Consider the following 17181-nt stretch of genomic DNA (forward strand, 5'->3'; position numbering starts at 1 on the left):
ACAGAAAATACACTATTCCGTGGGATCACTTTGTCTAATGAAGGCTTCGATCACGGCCAGTAAGTGATTTGGAGAGAGTTTGGTTAATTTTATGCCAGAGGAGAAATAATGCATCGTACGCCCTTGGCAATACAAGTCGCTCTACGGGCGCACCGGCTTTGGCAACAAACCCGATGGGTTGCGAAACGCCGATGGTAACCGCGAAGACATATTGACACCTGGACTACACCAGTTTAGATAGGATTGTATAAGGTACCTAGCTATGTCACTTTCTGTAGGGTAGAATTGAAGAAGCATGACGTTGATATAAGAATGACAGTAAGTATTAATTTACAATATAATAAATACAGGCGTAGCGAAGTACAACCCCCTCCGCAAGCCTTCCGCTCTATTGCGAGCAAGATGAGCAATCAACATTTCCATCCTTTTCATAATACTTAGTTCCGCTTTGAGATGAAGTACCAGAATCTCCCGGATTGCCACTGTAACTCGAGCAAAGACCCCCATTAGGAAGTCCTACGTAATCACCGAACTGGCAGCTCGGGTTGCCGTCGCAGCGCTGCATACACTCCTCAAAACTACCAACATAGACGTTGAAGTCTATTTGTCTGAAAAACACTGAGTTATCAACATCCACTGCCGTGTCGCAAAGGACCTCGAACTTGCACTGGCATGCGCTTTGAGGTGTGTAGGTGGTGCAGATTGGACCGACGGAGCGGGTCTTGGTAGTGATGGATGTAGTCTTGTCGACTTCGGTGGCTATCTGGGTGATGGTGGAGGTCTCTTGATCATCAGTGAAGGAGGTCAAAACTGTGGTAGCGTCGGCGGTTGTGGTTTCAGTGATTTGGGGTCCTGGGAGAGTGACGGTCACGTATCGAGTCTTTGCTGGAAGTGTCGTAGTGATGGTCACTGCAGGCTGGGTCTCCGTGTGGACATTGACAATCGTTTCCGGATGGGGCTCAACAGTCTCGGTGATGATGGAAACAGTCCCCTCGATAGTAGTTTCTTGAACTCCCATACAGGCACAAGCACTGCTGTACTGTTCGGCATCCGTGCATGATCCAGCATAGGATGGGATATCGGTTGGCCTGAGGATGTTCTTGGTGGATCGAGCGGCAATAGCACGCTTCGAGGGGAGGCCATAATAGGTTGTTTCCGTAATGCTAAAGGAGAGTCAGAATGAGACTTCACGAATGAGAGGTCAGTACATACGTGTTCACGTCAGTCTGAACAACTGTTTTGGTCTATGTTCTGTCAGCCCTTACATTCCTCAAATGGGTATCTCGATATGCTTACGTTGACGTCGGTTTCAAGGTAAGGGTCTGGTGTCTGTAAAACAATCAGCAATATGATCTCATGACGTATGAGCTTTCTAGAACTTACAATAGTGATGGTGACGGTCTTGGTAGGAGTGACAGCAACATAGACGGTCACAGGGTCCGATGTGACGCTGGTTGTGGCGCTAGATGGTGTCAGTTCTGCCTGCAGCATATGGACAGGGGGCCTACGTTTGATCGGACTGTGTCGCAGTCGCTTCATCCGTCTCCGGGCCCAGAGTCTCGGTATCCTTCAGGGTCACGGTCGATTGCTCCCCAGTCGCAGTCACAGTCGTTGCTGCAGGGACGGAAGTGTATCGAAGGAATGAAGAGCAGTCGCTCTCATGTGCAGGCGGCCATCTTCGAGCTCGACAATTAGAAAGTCCAACTGCTTTGAGGCATGTGTCCTGCGATGGTCAGTGAGGGAATGTTATAGTGAATATTTGTATTTACCTTGGTACAAGTGCCTGCATCGGCAGACACTGATGCGATAAGCAGAGCGGATAGCAATGTCACCTGCATTGTGAATTGTCTACGTCACGCGAACAGGAATGGCTGAACTAAAAACGCCATGAATCGAGGAGAACGGGATTCCTTATTTACTTGCTATCGGCATCTATTTCCGGTCCCTTTCGTGAATCTCATCTCATGAAGCTGTTGGTGAGAAAATAGTGCCGTAAAAAGCAGCCCATCTATAAACTATCGATTCTCAGAAGCATTCGGATCTTTGATAGCCAATCAAATGTTCCCTCACTGGCCCAAAACCTCCTAGCTTCGATTCTGCTTCCAATAGCGGCGGGCCTTACCCGACGCAATTTCCCGTTACGCGAGCTGACTACCCTAGAAGAAAGCCACCCGGTAAGGCTAGCCCTCGAAACTTGTAAAGCTCAACTTTCCAGAAGTTCCCAGCGGACTTTTTCCTTTTCTTTATACCACAGTCCTTCTACTGAAGATGTTTCGCAAGGTAATCCATAACTTGAATCCTCTGCGTGGACCCAGTGTGTTTGGAACGTTCATTTAGTGACTGGGAAATTTTGGGGATTGCCACAGCAATTCGCGCCTGTGAAAGGACCTTCTTATTTTCTGATTTGCGCTATTGGAGCATTATTCCGCGATATGCTCTATAACTGATGGAACAAGTCATCCCTGTCTCTGAGAGTCGCCGAGTAATCATTTCCATTATCGTTACACCATAACCGAATGGTGTGTGAACTGCCATTTAAGCCCTGTGTGCCGGGATAAGCTCTCAGCCACACGTCTCAATGCAAATAACACATCTAGATAACAAAGCAACCGCAGATGACGTCAAATAGGTAGTCGTTCCAGGCTCTGTTGTTTGTATTGTGAGGCCCAAGACGAAGTCTATCGTATATTGATAGACCAGCTCGGTTCAATTCCGTATATGGCGCGACGTGTAGGGCGTTGTCTAGGGATCATCGGTCTCAAAGACGTGGAATGCTGCAAGATTGTCAACCTATGTCTTGTCCTTAACTTCCCTAATGTTTTCGAGAAACTCAGGCTTATTGAATCACGCTCTCTGATAAAAGGCCTGCACATAGCAAGCAGACATCAAATTTCGCTCGGTCAAATATTAGACATATAGGGTAGTTTACTGCAGATAACGTACCAATGATGAGTCCAGGTGACAGGGCCGAAAGCCGAAGCGGGAACGTCTGACATTTGGCCAAGTCCGGAGCTTCCGATTGCTCCGCGTTTTTCCCAGTTGGAGCTGCATGTAAAATCACCTATTGCAGCTACCGCTTTTGTTGCTGAATCCCATATTTATCAGGGTCTCCAATCCAGAGCGGTGGCGTGACTTACGGCAAGCATATTTAGAAGATTAAATAGTGTCAAGCGCTATATCGCGCTATTGGCTTCCAGGCTTTCGCAGAACTTTGACAGACAGAGGCTAGTGGCTAGTCTCAAGCTGAAGTCAGGGGTAGTTTAATGTCAGTGACCACAGAAAACAACAGAATTATTTTCATCATGGAGGTCATTGCAATCAACCAGGATAATACTCTTGAACTGTTCATACTAAATGCCGGAGTGAAAAGACTCTCAAATGTAGCCAAACAACATCTCAATGCACCTTTTAACCATTCTGATTCCGCAAAGGCGGAAACATTTCACTTTCGGAACGGCGGACGAGGCGTTCGCTAGTTGTCACCGATTGAGCGGACCCGTTGATTTTGCGTAAATAGTCTCATCGCGTAGAGATAAGTGTCTCGACGACTCTCAGGGTCTAAGGTCACTGTAGCCCGCAGCCAGTATCCTCATAAACAGTCGACATGCCGCTGCGCGAATCTTGCTCTTTTTGCTAACCATCCCAACGCCTCTCTTGGCTACCACACTCGTTATCTTTCGCCATGCGTTCTGCCTTTGCTCTGGCGGGCCTGGCTATCCTGAGCAACATTAATGTTGCACTCGCAGGTCCATGCAAGCCTCATGGTACGACCAGTCACACCGAAGCAACATTGACGACAGCTGCCCCGACCACCTCCGAGACAAAGGAACCCCTCGTTGTCAAGAACGTGATTGGTAACGGAAACTTCGCCGTCAGAGACCCCACTAACCCAAGCAACATCCCCAATTACACCGTCGAAGGTCAGGGTCAAATCGTCGAGAATAAGGGCTATACCGGCGACGGCAGCAAAGAGAAGGGTTGCGTCGAGCTGCAAGCTTCCAATACCCCTACCGGACGCAAGCGAGCGATTGGAAACATCGTCAGCATCTCTCAACAGCTTGACTCCCTCGACATCAAGAAGAAGTACACTATTCGCTTCTTTTACGCCGTAATTACTGCCAGCCAGATCAACGTCTGTACCCTGAGCGCTTCCATCGCCGGTCATGTGTTCTATACATCCACGATCCTTAGTATCGGAACGGCTATTGACTGGAATACTGTTCTTGAGCAGACTGATGTTCCCAACGCGCAGGGTGCCTTTTCAGTGTCAGTCAATTGCCCTATTGGTGGGATTGCGGCTATTTATGTCGACTCGATCTTTATGTCTAACCAGGTCACTCCTGAGACGATCGACGATGTAGCGATTGACTTTGGCGATGGAGGTGTCGCTACTACTACCAGTAGGTTGCCGGCTGGAACTACGACCTCCAAAGCACTGAGCAGTGAGGAGAGCACCAAGTCCTCCACTGGAACAGATGCCTTCACTTCGGAAACTGGACGCCTGACAACTAGTCTTTCCTTGGGTCCTGCTACCGAGACTTTCCATCCATCAACCAAGTCTTTCACTACTGTGTCTTTCATCGGTAGTGAGACCACTGTCAGTCAGGAGCCTAGTACTGCGAATGAGTTCACTGTCCCGACTCTGGATCCATCTACAGCATCAGAGAAGCAGTTCACAACCCTCACACTGGACCCAACCACCAGCGCCCCCCGTCCTTCAACCGCAAGTGAGATCACCATCGATACCGCAAGCTCCTTGCCGACTGGCTCGCGCGTCTGCCCCGCAGGAGCCCCTCCACCAGGATACTGCACCCCTGTGCAGCCAGAGGTAACCCAGATGGTGTCCCTGCCTGGAATTCAACAAGTCGATGATAATGACCAACCCACCGCCCCGAGAGCCTGCTGGGCTTTTGGAAAGGCAAAGCGTGGTCCATGGGGTCAAACAAGGTCAAGCCACCCTAGGCAAAACTCCATCGCGGATTGTGCTTTGCTTTGCAAGCAAGTAGGAGATGCTTGCAAGGCCTTTGCGCTGGGCACCTTGGGCTCGGAGCCTAGCTGCTGGATGCTTGGTGATACACTGGGCGTCGCTGGTATTGATCTCAATGCGCAAAATTCTCTGATGTGGAATGATTATGATTGCTTTGAGTGTCATGATTGCGACATCAAGAACCCAGCGGATATCGAGACTTCAACCCTTGCACCATCAACCACCACACTTGCAGCGATTGAGACTACATCGTCTTCTCCCTCCATTCCTACTCTTTGTCCCAACTGCCATCTGAAGAGCTCGCCATCTTCTGACCTCGTCTGTGAGAAGATTGGTAACCTCGGCACTGTTGATCTCGAGCCTTATGCCAACAACGACTTCGACATTGCCACTATGCAGACAAACTCGGAACAGTGCGCGACTATTTGCTATCAGATAGACGGCTGTGCTGCCTCTGCTCACGATGCCGCGCGTGGACGATGCATCTTTACCAATGTCGCTATGACGAGCAGCTCATTCCAGGTAGCACAGAACTTAGACGCTCATGATTACATTCTACCATGGAGTTCTCGGGGCTGCTGGTCCTGCTCCACTGACTGCTCAGCTCAGCATGATACCACCAGCCAGGCTCCTAGCTCCACTGAACATACCGTTGAATCTACGACGATGATTCCTACACGTACTGAACCTCTTACCACCTTCAGCTCTTCTTACGTCCCAACAATTACGGAGTCTTCCATGCCTCAATGCACTCTTGCTTTATCCGATGGATGCACCTTTGATCAGAACGACTATGACTACCAAGATTGTAATAAACAGGGAACTATGAGGAACACTTTTACACTTGAAGACAATGAGTACCCCTGGCAAGAGGGTGCTAACAGTTACCAAAACTGTGTAGCCTTGTGCAACCAGATGCCCCACCGCTGCAAGTCTTCCGCATGGGATCAGAACCAACAAGCCTGTGTCTTCTCCTCCAACTCCATCTTCACCTCCGCCTTCACCCCCGGCAACAGTGGCGACCAAGACATGCAGTGGAGTGACCAGAGCTGCTTTAAATGCTTCTGCCACGACCAAGATCGCGATGCATACTCCGCGTCGCTGAGAACTTCCCTCCCTACAGCGACTTGCGCACCAAGCATTACGAGCGAGGACGCTGTTTGTTCGCTCAAGCAGGCTGACATGGGTGATTTAGTCTGCCAACATCAGGGTTATTTCCCGTGGCAGTGGGATGAGGCACCTTCCAAGTTCCCCAACCAGGATTCGGAGGAGCGTTGTGCAGCTCTTTGTAACTCGAACCCTGACTGTCAAGCATCGGGCTGGTCTGAGGAGTATGGCAAATGCGCAATTGGAGTTTGGCAGCTTAAGGGTATTAATTGGCAGCAGTTTGGTGAGACGAAGTTGAGCTGGAGTGACAAAGGCTGTTGGGACTGCTCTGACTGTATCAAGAGTCAGAAATGGCGAATTTGGAACTAGTTTCTGCTCTACGGAGAAGACCGTTGTAGTAAAGCTTAATTGTGTGCTGATGGCGCATTCATAGAAATAGAGATTCGATGACCCGATTGTATTTCAATCAATGATGTCCATGTGCTTCATAACTCAACCTGGAATTGACCCGACGGAGTAGTACGTAATTCGGATCCTTTCGGCAAGGATTAGCACCGTTCTCTAGCTACAGAGGCTGCAGGGAATGCAAACTACAGGAATCATCTTTCTAGTGAAAGCCAATGGAATAGAAAAGGTGTTCTTCGGGATAGCGGACAGAGCTCTATGAAAATATGCTAGATTTACCGCTTAACGCGACGAATACGGCCAACACGAACAACACGAACAACACGGCTGATACGACAAATACGATTTGTGGAGTAACTAGTGTGCAGTTAGAATAAGGGCATCGAGACGGGTGACCAATAACTAGGCTCCATTGTCGACTCATGCTGCGATGGCTTACACTAACTAAGGCATTTATGGCCGTTATATCCGTTCTAGAAGCTCTCGCTTTTGGATCAATGAATCTCAAGGAGTTCCATGATTCTGGTTTTTGAATTTATTTCACTGCGGATGGAAAATCCTCTCGCTCATTTGGCCATCCCATCGGGCCCCAATTACCCCGAGGTGCTGTATTTCTTACTCGCGCCTTTTGCAGTCGAGGCTTGTGGCTGGGAGTTAGTATCATAACTGAGAGCTTAGCGCCTTTTGTAATGTTCCGCGGTTATAAGAGCTCTGCTGGAAGCATCACTTACCGAATCATTCTCCCATCAGAGTATTCCAGACAAATTGACAATCTGTTGCGGTCAATATGATGCATATCATCATTGTCGGCGCCGGTCCAGCAGGCCTTGCAGCCGCCCTCGCACTCTCCCAAACAACCATTCAAGGCTCACCACCTCACATCACGATTCTCGAGCTGCGCCCGAAAGTCGAAACCCTCGGAGGAACTCTTCTGTTGACGCCTTTGGCACTACGCTACCTCGATACACTTGGCGTCGGATCACGATTACGGAAGCTGGGTATCCCGATCCGCGGTATCGACGTAGTGTCTCTTCGAACGGGCCATAGGCTGGGCGTGATGTTACCAGGAACAGATGGGCTGAGAGTGATGAGGCATCATCTCGTGCAGTGCATGGCGGATGCAGTTGCTGAATTGCCGAAAGACCTGGTCACCTTACGATATAGTGCGAGGGTCACCGACATACAACAGGTGGACGACCAAGAAGATGATGAGGGAACTGTTCGTGTTGATGTTCAATTTGATGCTGACAAGTCGCAAGATTTCATCAGCTGTGATGTTCTGCTTGGATGCGACGGTATACACTCTTTCGTTCGGTCCACGGTTGTCGATCGTGAACGGAAGAAGACATATTCCGGTCGTGCCATCGCTTACGGATACGTCGACAGTGATTCTATTGGACAGATTGGTGCCACGAAATTGGGTGAGAAGCCAATCCTCCGGGATTCTACCATGATTCAAGGTCAGCATGGATCGTTCTTGATGACCTACTTCGAGCCATTGCGGGAGAAGGTATACGCTCTAGCTATCATGCCAATGGCAGAGAACCAAGACTCAAGGGAAGGATGGAAGGCTTTAGGGGAAGACAAAGTCACACTCAAACGGGATATCATTGGTCGCTTCAAGGATGGCGGTATCAAAGGTTTAGAGCTTCTCATTAACGAAAGCGACTGGTACTTCTATCCTGTCTATATACTTCCTCCTGGGGGAAAATGGAGCCAGGGGAGAGTGCTTCTTCTTGGGGATGCCGCTCATGCTGTAAGCAATGTAACCCTTTCACACTGATAACATCATCTGACATCAAGAAATAGATGCCACCACAGGGCGAAAGCACAGGTATCGCAATCGAAGACGGTGTCCTGTTCGCCCACGTGCTTAGCGAGGGGATAAAAAAGGGCGTCCCTTATGTGATGGAAGCCTACGAGGCCTTGAGACGGGATGATATTAAGAAGCTGTACGACGAGACGATGTTTCGCTGGAAAGCTGGAGGCTCGTCTTCGTGGCTATGGAGCATTTTTATGGAATTCGCGACTTGGGTTTATCTTCTTCTTGCCAACTATCGACAAGAAGATTACTTTAAGCGGGATGTGAGAAGCTTCAAGCTTCCGTGAGCATAACGAGCGCTTTATGGATAGGCTCTGGAACAACCTTGCACAAGAAGATTCACAAACTGGCAGCAATCGTTATCAATGACACCGCGGCCAATTTATGAGATAATTTAAGATTTTTATAATACTCTAAGTGGATGCTTATGGAGGAGGACCTGAATATAGCTGAAAACAATACCAGGCTGCGCCTCCACCAATAAGTATGCTGCGCCACGACTGATAAGCTGCGCCTCTATCAATAACTACTTCAATTCCACAAATTCCTCTCTAGCTTTGCCGCCCACCAGAGGCATCGAATCCATCAAATCGCGTTGACGAACTTCATCATGGCCTCATCCACATCCTACAGTCAAGGAGAAGCCTCACAGCGAGCTCCGTACAGGCGAACCAACGTGGGATGGGTCTCCCCCTGTATGTACTTGCTGACCTCGACCCTGTATTCTAATCATTAACGCCAACGGTAGCCCAACCGCCAAAAGCAACTATCAACGATAACTACGGCCCTGCGCTCACAAACGAAGAACTATATGCTGTAGCGCGCAGCCTCTCTAAACTAGACCAGTTTCTTCTTCTCTATTGTCAGCACTTCTGCCAGCAAATCGCGTCTGGAGAACTCAACCCAGGCGATGTACCTGCGCAGAGACTGGCTCTGAACGACTTGGAGGATCTTCAGACAATCATAACTCAGATTCAAGATATTAACAACGGCCGGTTCATCTTCAGCAGCCTCTATCTAAAGGAGAGGCATATCCTTTACTATTGGGGAAGGGCTTTTTCGTTTCTCTCTCAGAATCTCTTGGCCGGGGATGAAATACACCAGCCCTCGCTGGGGAACCTCAAGAGAATCATCGAATATGCCTCTGATATAGAGAGTGCAGTACTTGATGCAGGCTCGGCGGGAGTGCTGACATCTGAATATCGATTGGTCCTTTCCGAGCGATGGGATCTTCTTGAAAGTGCACTCAATCTATACCATCAGCATTCGCAGTCTCTTCGCACGGTTGCAAAATGGTGAGTCATCCAGTACATTATAAAGAAGCAAGCTGAAACATGTTGTAGGCCAGAAATAGCACGAAAGATCCAAGCGGCACCAAAAGTGGTGCCTCGAGACACAAAAGAAGGTCTTCCTACGCAGTCCGGTGTGCGTGTATCTTTTGACCAAACTTCGGACATAAACTTACCTTTACCTTATAGACATTCACCACGATACTCTGGCTGACATTCATCGGGACTACCTTGTCTAATGTCTGGACCTTTGCTCTTGCCTACAACTACTCAGAACATAAACCCGGAACTATAAAAGACGCAGATTTCTGGTTTCTCATGCAAAGCTGCATCACCCAGGGGTTCACCCTGATCATCTCAGGCATTCCTTTAAGGGCTGATCCCCGATTGCGGAAGCGCACTTGGGTACCTCCCATGCTGCTAGCATTGATCTGCACGATCACAGCCCCACCACTATATCTCACAGCTCCGACAGAGTGGTCGAGCTTTGTTGGTCTCATAGCCACAGGCATTCAAGCCTTTATGGTTCTGCAGCTTGTGACAGTTTCAGGATGAGTGCGGGACTATAGTTCTCATGGCTGTTCTGGTTTGACTCATGCGAACTAGCTTTTCAAGAATCCCTTATTAATGTGTATAAGAAGCCCACCCTGGGTGGTAGTTTGATTGAGACAGATTGACGAGACTTTAAGCTAGAAGGTGGAAAAGCAACAGCCGAACTTACGATCAGCAAATTTAAGTTTCATTGCTACCCTACTACTTGCTGGACAGAACGCTAGACTTTCTACTTGACATATGTACAAGTAAATAAAATACTCGTGATGTAATGTTTGAGTAGCTTAGGAGGCGTATGAATGGCTACCCATTTTGCTTCGTCAGGGATATCGGGTAATCACAACTCAGCGTTATCGTCTAATAGACCTTGAACTTGTGTTACGAAATAAATATCCAGCTCAAGTACTCTTACTACTACAGTAGCTTCGATTCAATCAAGTATTGTATCTCCTTTGCACCCGGATTTACCACAACATCAACAAAAGATCACATAGTCATTCACTCCCCAACATAGTCCTATCTAGCGGGCACTTTGAAATAGCTTAGATTTAGTAGCGGTATAGAAGGTCATTAGTTCTCCTAGGCCGCCATGATTCCAGGCGCCGTACTGGGATCAAAGACATTCCACACAAATGGCATTCCTTGGCTACATCCATCAGGACCAAGCTTTCTCCCCTTGACCTCTGTGCTGAACTTCGATAGAGTAGCTGAATACACTTTGGCAGCTATACGTGCCTTGTTGTTGATGTGGGAGTGGAACTCGGTGTCGTTAAAAAGGAAACGCAGCGAATCGGAAGTATCAGCAATAGGTGCTTGGTTGAACGAAGCTACAAGCGCGATCTGCTGTATCGAGGCTTCCAAGTCAGGGAGAAATGGTACGAGGCTGGAGACGCCCTTTTCCTTTGGCAGCGGTCGGTAAAGAGAGAATGGGTGCATTGGCAGAACGGCACTGTAGTGTACAAGGCTATTGCTGTTCAATGAGCCGTGAAGAATTGAGATGAGATAGGCGTGATGCGACAGCACGTCCACGAGTCCGCGTTTGCTTGAGATAGAAGCTGGGAAGTCGACGATATCGGCGGCGCGGGCTGCTTCATGAAACCATGCGACGAGCTCCTTGTCCGCGGTGATCGCGTCGTCCGACGAGTAGTATGCGTCAACATACGCGGTGATAAATGTTCGTAAGGCACCGAAGATGACTGAAGCATCCTCGTAGTAGGGAAATGACTTCAACTTAGGACCATAATCGCAGTTTATCAAACCCCGCCTGGTGAGCTTCGTCTCCAGATAATTCGCCTGCCAGGGAGCGGACTCTGATTTCCAAAGCTGCTTACTGTAGTCGATAGCCTGGTCACCATTCCAAGCAAAGTTCTTCTCAATCTCGCCTCCGGGGTTGACTAGAGTCTCGCTAGCTCCCACGCGGTATGCGAAAGAGTTAACGGCCACTACGAGACTCGATTAGGCGTGCGATTTGAGCGAGGTTGGGAGTAACTTACCGCGACGCATCAGACCCCAGACTGGGTGCATGTCACTGAATGATCGGGTGGCCGACATGTAGACGAGGTCGGAAGTGACGTGAACTGCGGAGAGGTGATACCACTGATTATGCCAGACATCGTTCATGTTGAGCAGTATCTTGGCCAGCGTCCAGTCATTCTCTTCATCTAGAGGAGTATAGACCAAAGGCGAACCGTTGTTGGGACGAATGGCCAGTGGCAAGAAGTCCTGCGAAACAGGATGAATGAAGAACAGCGCCTCACAAGCACCAGCGTAGCGACCTTTTGTCAAAGTCAGATTCGCCAGGGTGCTATGGTCCACGATGAATAGGCGGCCTTCTTTCTGGAGAGATCGCTGTGTCTTTGTCGTGATCTTTCGCGCAATCTTGTCGTCGACACGTAGTGCCACGCGTTCGTCTGGTTTGACTCGTCGTAGGCTTTCGGGATGGACAGAAAGGCGCTCCATGGAGAAGGACAGATCTGACTTGGCATTCCGAAGGACTCCTGCGGCGAGTCCATCTGGAACGCTCTTCTGCTACTGGCCATCGTATAGCTTGAAATAGGCTTCGAACGAGTCTAACTGGAGAGTCTTCTCAGAAGAATTAGCAACGATAATGATCAGCATTCCCAGACGGATGGTTATGACATACCCCGTTGAGGGATGCCTGGGCCTGAGCAGTATCCTCGTCAACATGCTTGTAGATAGATGCCTCAGATTTCTCAAAAGCGCTGTACTGGGCCTTGATGGCATTTTTTCCAAGCGGTCCCGCGGGCCATGGGTTCACACGGATGAGGGTATCATCCGTTCCGTACTGGAAACCCTGTCGTGTCTTTTCAACCTCGGCGGCGCGGCCTGAGTCGGTGCTTGACGGGAGTGAAAATAGGCGTGGCTGACTCGCTGCGCTCAAGGCCCCGGCGACATTGAACAGTAACGCGAAGTTCAACAACATTTCGAATCCACGGCCAAAAAATAAAGCTAAGGACTAAGGTCTGGTCGATGTAGCTGTCGGGCAAGGCATGTCCTTGATACATATAATTGCCATCCAGCATCGGGCGCGCGCACAGCGAGAGAAAACGGCCGTCATGATAATTGTGCAGTAGCGGTGCTAGTGAATTGACTTTGGCTATCATTCCCGAATTACCCGTGTGAGCGGCTTAAAGTTTGAACTTGTGACCGGAAGTTGCCTACGGGGCCGCGAACGCCAATGAACTATGAACAAGCCTCGACAAATTCTAGAATTGTAGCGGCTATCTGTCGCGGTGCGCGCGTCTATAGATGAAACTCGGGCCCGCGGGAGCCGGGGATCGCAGGCCCCCCTAGCAAAACAACAAGGTCTAACCAAGCACCGACGTCAATTGCATAATGCGGAAACCAAAGCGTCAGCAATAAATAGCCTATGTTGCGCCATTTCTCAAACTATCTAGATATTGCAACAACGGTTTGGAAGCGCCCAGCGAACGAAAAAGACCACCGCCCCTAACTTTACCCCATCATGTTCGAAAATCTCAGTTTCCGAATTCCCTACCCTCCGCCACAAGAAGGATTTTGGGGGGAGCCAACTTCTACCTTAAATTGGTGCGAGGAAGTCAGTTTATTTCCCATATCCTTGAACGCTTCCAATTTTCCATCAACTGGTTCAGATCTAATACATACACCAGGACTATGTTATCAGCCACTATGCTGCGGAAATCACCAACACCTTGACCAACGCGCTCTTCATCGCGCTTGGCGTTCGCGGAGTACGGAATTGCTTCAAGTACAAACATGACACCGTGTTTGTCATCGCATATCTGGGCTATTTATTAGTTGGTTGCGGCAGTTTCGCTTTCCACGCAACCTTGTCATGTACCGTACTCCCTTTCCGGTAAGCGGTGCAAGCTCGCTGACAAGTGCCTAGATCCAATGCAGCTCGTAGATGAGCTCTCCATGATTTATACGACATCTATCCTCTGCTATGCAATCTTCACACATGATAGGTCTCGTTTGTTCTCCATAGCTCTTGGCATCGGACTCGTTGTGCTGTCTATCTCCATCACAGTACGTGCTTGGAATCCTCCCAGCGTAATAATCCTCTAACTTCACTGTTTCTCTCAGGTATATTATCACTACATTCAAGACCCTACATTTCACCAGAATGCCTTTAGTATCCTTTTCCTCGCCACAGTCTTCAGAAGTCTGTACACGATGGAAGCAATTTTGCGTCCCAGCCTGAACAACAACTATGTAAACAAGTCCCCGGGGGCTTCACTCTCAGACGGGGAAGCGCGATCTTCTGGTCAAAGGCCTCAGGTTATAATTCGTGAGATGCGATGGATTGTGGCCATGGGGTTCATCACCTGTGCAGCTGGTATTGCGGCCTGGAAATTCGACAACGTGCACTGTAGTGATCTCGTCCGGTGGAGACATCAGGTGGGATTGCCATGGGGAATACTTCTCGAAGGCCATGGGGTACGTATGACTTCGTGATTCTCGCGTTCAGACAGCTAACAAGTGGCAGTGGTGGTATGTTACTGCACAGAGATAGTGTATTATTCTTTTACTAATGATGTCTAGGCACCTGATGACTGGGCTGGGTGTGAACTACTTTATCACCTGGGGTATTTGGCTTAGGCACTGTTTAAATGGCCTGCAAGATCAATACACCTTGCAGTGGCCACATAAACTGCTGTCCCTTCCGAATGTGGTTCCCTCGGTGAAAGACTCGAAATACCAGAGGTTACAGTATGCAAAGGATGATACATTCCTATCCACGAGTTTGGGAAAGAAAGAGATGTAGTTATGCATCATCATCGCTGTCCTTGCTGGTACCAATATGATAGAAAGTACAGACGAGAACGCAAAGGTATGACTATCACGGACGAAGATGTTGTCTGAATGAGTGGCTTGACTTGGAGATAGTATGCGGGTCAACGGAATATCATAGTTAAGTCTGGATAAAAGAAATATTATTAAATATTTATAAAATGCAACCCTTTCTGTTCTCGCAGAATTTATCTATACACGTGATCTAATAGACTGTCCTTGACTATCCTACAAACTATTCAAAGGCAAGTGTGAAATCTCTATACCAAGAACAAACTTTCCGTATAAGGGCCGTATCCTGTTCAGAGCCATTAATTCTCCACCTACGTCAAAGTTAGCCACTGCCACGGTCAAAGTATAACACCGGAATATAGGAATTGTTTAACAAGACATACAAGGCGAATGTCCCATCATCGCTACAAGAAGCGAACAGCGAGGGACACGAAGTATGAATAGCAATGTAGTTGCAAAGCTCATTATGCGCTTTACCGCGAGATACCAAAGCACCTGCAGCTCGGTCCAAGATAAAGATATAGCCATCTGATTTGCAGAACTAGCCAGATGTGTATAAAACTGAATGCAAGGATAGTTTACCGTCACCCCCAGTAAGAACGAGAGATTCATCATCTCCCCAAAACAACATCCAATTACATAATCACTAGGAGTCCCGCCATATGAAAGGGGTCGAATGGAGCCAGAGGTCGAGTTGGCCAAGGCCATCCTCCCACTTGCCAGCCGCACTAGAACGCTCTCTGAATCCTTACTTACTGAGATAGAACTAGGGCGGCCGGTAAGCCGTATTGTGAGCTCCAGATTTTGATCATCTGTTGTGTAGATATTAAGTGAGAGTCTATCATCGATAGCAGCGAGGCGTTTTCCATTAGCGAACAATTCAGAAAACTGCACACGATATTTCTCCCAAAAATTCGGTGTTTCGACCTCAATGTCGCCCTTCATGAAACCATGAACGTTATCTAAACAACTAGCGAGGAAAGACCGGCTATCTGGCAACCAAGCACAATGCGATAGCGGTTCTCCGCTGATGTGTCTGAAACATCTCAACAAAGACGCACTCTGTGTGAAGGTTAGTAAAGGTCTTGTAAGGCGCTGTTGGTATGGAGATAAATGAGAAGTCTTGAGACTCCACAATCACAAACTCATCTCGACATCCCAAAGACGCAAGTAACCATCACGACAACACGTCAGTAACGTGGAACTATTGGGCCCCCAAGCAGCGTTAGATACCCCTCCGTCATGCCCTGGGAGAGAGACCTTGGGACTCCCTGTATATACGTCTCAGGCAAGAACAAGGCTTCAATCTTGACAAACTGCCAAGTACCTACCATCAGAGGGAAACTCAAGAGACTATATCTCAGAACCACCGCTGTCGACGGTACATATCCTGGAAATGCTCATCTCTTTTGATGGAATGGAATTAATGGCCTATATTTGCCCCGTAGCCTTCTCACAAGCTAGCGGTGCAGTAGGGTTATCCCAGATATCTTCATCGGGAAGCTGTATAGACGCGGTTACAAGCGCTGTAGTCCTTTCTGGGGCCAGATCAAGGACTCTTGGATCATCAGGTAACATCCACGATCATCGCGCACCTTAGCTCGATATGCTTTAAGTAAAAGCCAGTGATAGGGTGAGGGTGAATCAACTCGTGTCTGACGAAGATATAAGACGGAATGAAACTGTGTCACCAGCATTCAATGATGCCAAGGCTGAGCTGATGCATTATGAAATGCTTCCCAGTTGCTGCCTAACAAATAAGAGACGAGCCACAATACAGAATGCACGTCACAAGAGAGTAAGCAGGTCTGACTAAGCTTTCTGTAATACTGAATACTCAGTATAAGAGAATTGTTGAGTATTGCATTTGTAACTACCTTTCAATTAACTATAATCAGTTTCTGTGTCGCCGATATTCTCGCCATTCTTTATCCGGTCATCCCACCACTTGTGAATGTCTGGTGCTCCCGACACCAGCATCTTGACGTCTCCATCAATCAGGAAACTGTCCAGGGCACTCTCTTCAAAGTTATCCATGTTATCCATTCGCAACGCGCGAAGAGAGTAGCTTTGACAAAATGATATCAAGTTCGGTGCCAAGACTGAATGCGGTTTGGTAATGAGATGAGGGAGTCGTTCCATAAATCCTGTTCCTCTTCTACCCTCCATTGCCGAGATAGATTCAGCTGAACATAATTAGATTTGACCAAAAATGGGGGAAGCAATACTTACCTAGTCCAAAGCGAATAAGCTCACGCTCCGTTTCTAAGATGCGATAATTCGAGAATATCGAATTGGCTGTCTCCATCTTGCGTGCGATGATGTGCAGGTAGTATACCAACAATTCAAAGGGATAAGAGTTCTCAATCCAGATATCCCAAAAGTTTCCACCGTGCGCCATCTCAATGGATGAGACCATGTCATTCCATATAGGCTTCTCGATGATCCACTGGAGAGATTCCAACAACCAAAGTTGATCACCGAAAGAATCGATAGACCGCCCGAGAGTAGCCGCTGCTTTGCTCATCAGAAACTTCTCGCGGTCCTGGAATGACATTCTCGAGCGCCATACGATAGGGTTTTGCAGATGTCCCTCAAAGATATCCCTGATTTCGCCTGGCGCGACAAATATCGCCTCCGAGTCAAGCCACATAGCCATGTCGTAGTCAAAATGCTCGGCCGCAGACATCTTCTTGATCGATTGATAAGCA

The 17181-nt window shown here is 48.4% G+C and overlaps 6 protein-coding genes across 6 annotated transcripts; 3 read left to right on the forward strand and 3 right to left on the reverse strand.

The window, feature by feature from the left end:
• Positions 1–388: 388 nt before the first annotated feature.
• J7337_002050 (uncharacterized protein) lies at positions 389–1838 on the reverse strand (the record flags this gene model as incomplete). The annotated part of the gene is made up of 6 exons (XM_044819783.1): positions 389–1163; positions 1213–1244; positions 1297–1329; positions 1384–1462; positions 1509–1723; positions 1770–1838. The coding sequence occupies 6 exons, from the start codon at positions 1836–1838 to the stop codon at positions 389–391; spliced, it is 1203 nt and encodes a 400-aa protein (XP_044684083.1).
• Positions 1839–3682: 1844 nt separating this feature from the next.
• Positions 3683–6463, forward strand: J7337_002051 (uncharacterized protein; the record flags this gene model as incomplete). The annotated part of the gene is made up of 1 exon (XM_044819784.1): positions 3683–6463. One exon carries the CDS (start codon positions 3683–3685, stop codon positions 6461–6463), a length of 2781 nt encoding a protein of 926 aa, XP_044684084.1.
• An 823-nt stretch (positions 6464–7286) lies between these two features.
• On the forward strand, positions 7287–8608 carry J7337_002052 (uncharacterized protein; the record flags this gene model as incomplete). The annotated part of the gene is made up of 2 exons (XM_044819785.1): positions 7287–8255; positions 8309–8608. The coding sequence occupies 2 exons, from the start codon at positions 7287–7289 to the stop codon at positions 8606–8608; spliced, it is 1269 nt and encodes a 422-aa protein (XP_044684085.1).
• Positions 8609–10741: 2133 nt separating this feature from the next.
• J7337_002053 (uncharacterized protein) lies at positions 10742–12605 on the reverse strand (the record flags this gene model as incomplete). The annotated part of the gene is made up of 3 exons (XM_044819786.1): positions 10742–11604; positions 11656–12190; positions 12306–12605. The coding sequence occupies 3 exons, from the start codon at positions 12603–12605 to the stop codon at positions 10742–10744; spliced, it is 1698 nt and encodes a 565-aa protein (XP_044684086.1).
• Positions 12606–13840: 1235 nt separating this feature from the next.
• Positions 13841–14266, forward strand: J7337_002054 (uncharacterized protein; the record flags this gene model as incomplete). Its single annotated transcript, XM_044819787.1, has 2 exons — positions 13841–14104; positions 14210–14266. 2 exons carry the CDS (start codon positions 13841–13843, stop codon positions 14264–14266), a joined length of 321 nt encoding a protein of 106 aa, XP_044684087.1.
• Positions 14267–16354: 2088 nt separating this feature from the next.
• Positions 16355–17159, reverse strand: J7337_002055 (uncharacterized protein; the record flags this gene model as incomplete). Its single annotated transcript, XM_044819788.1, has 2 exons — positions 16355–16656; positions 16703–17159. 2 exons carry the CDS (start codon positions 17157–17159, stop codon positions 16355–16357), a joined length of 759 nt encoding a protein of 252 aa, XP_044684088.1.
• Between the last annotated feature and the right edge of the window lie 22 nt (positions 17160–17181).

This window comes from Fusarium musae, chromosome 2 (assembly GCF_019915245.1).
Source record: "Fusarium musae strain F31 chromosome 2, whole genome shotgun sequence".
NCBI classification, from domain to species: domain Eukaryota; kingdom Fungi; phylum Ascomycota; class Sordariomycetes; order Hypocreales; family Nectriaceae; genus Fusarium; species Fusarium musae.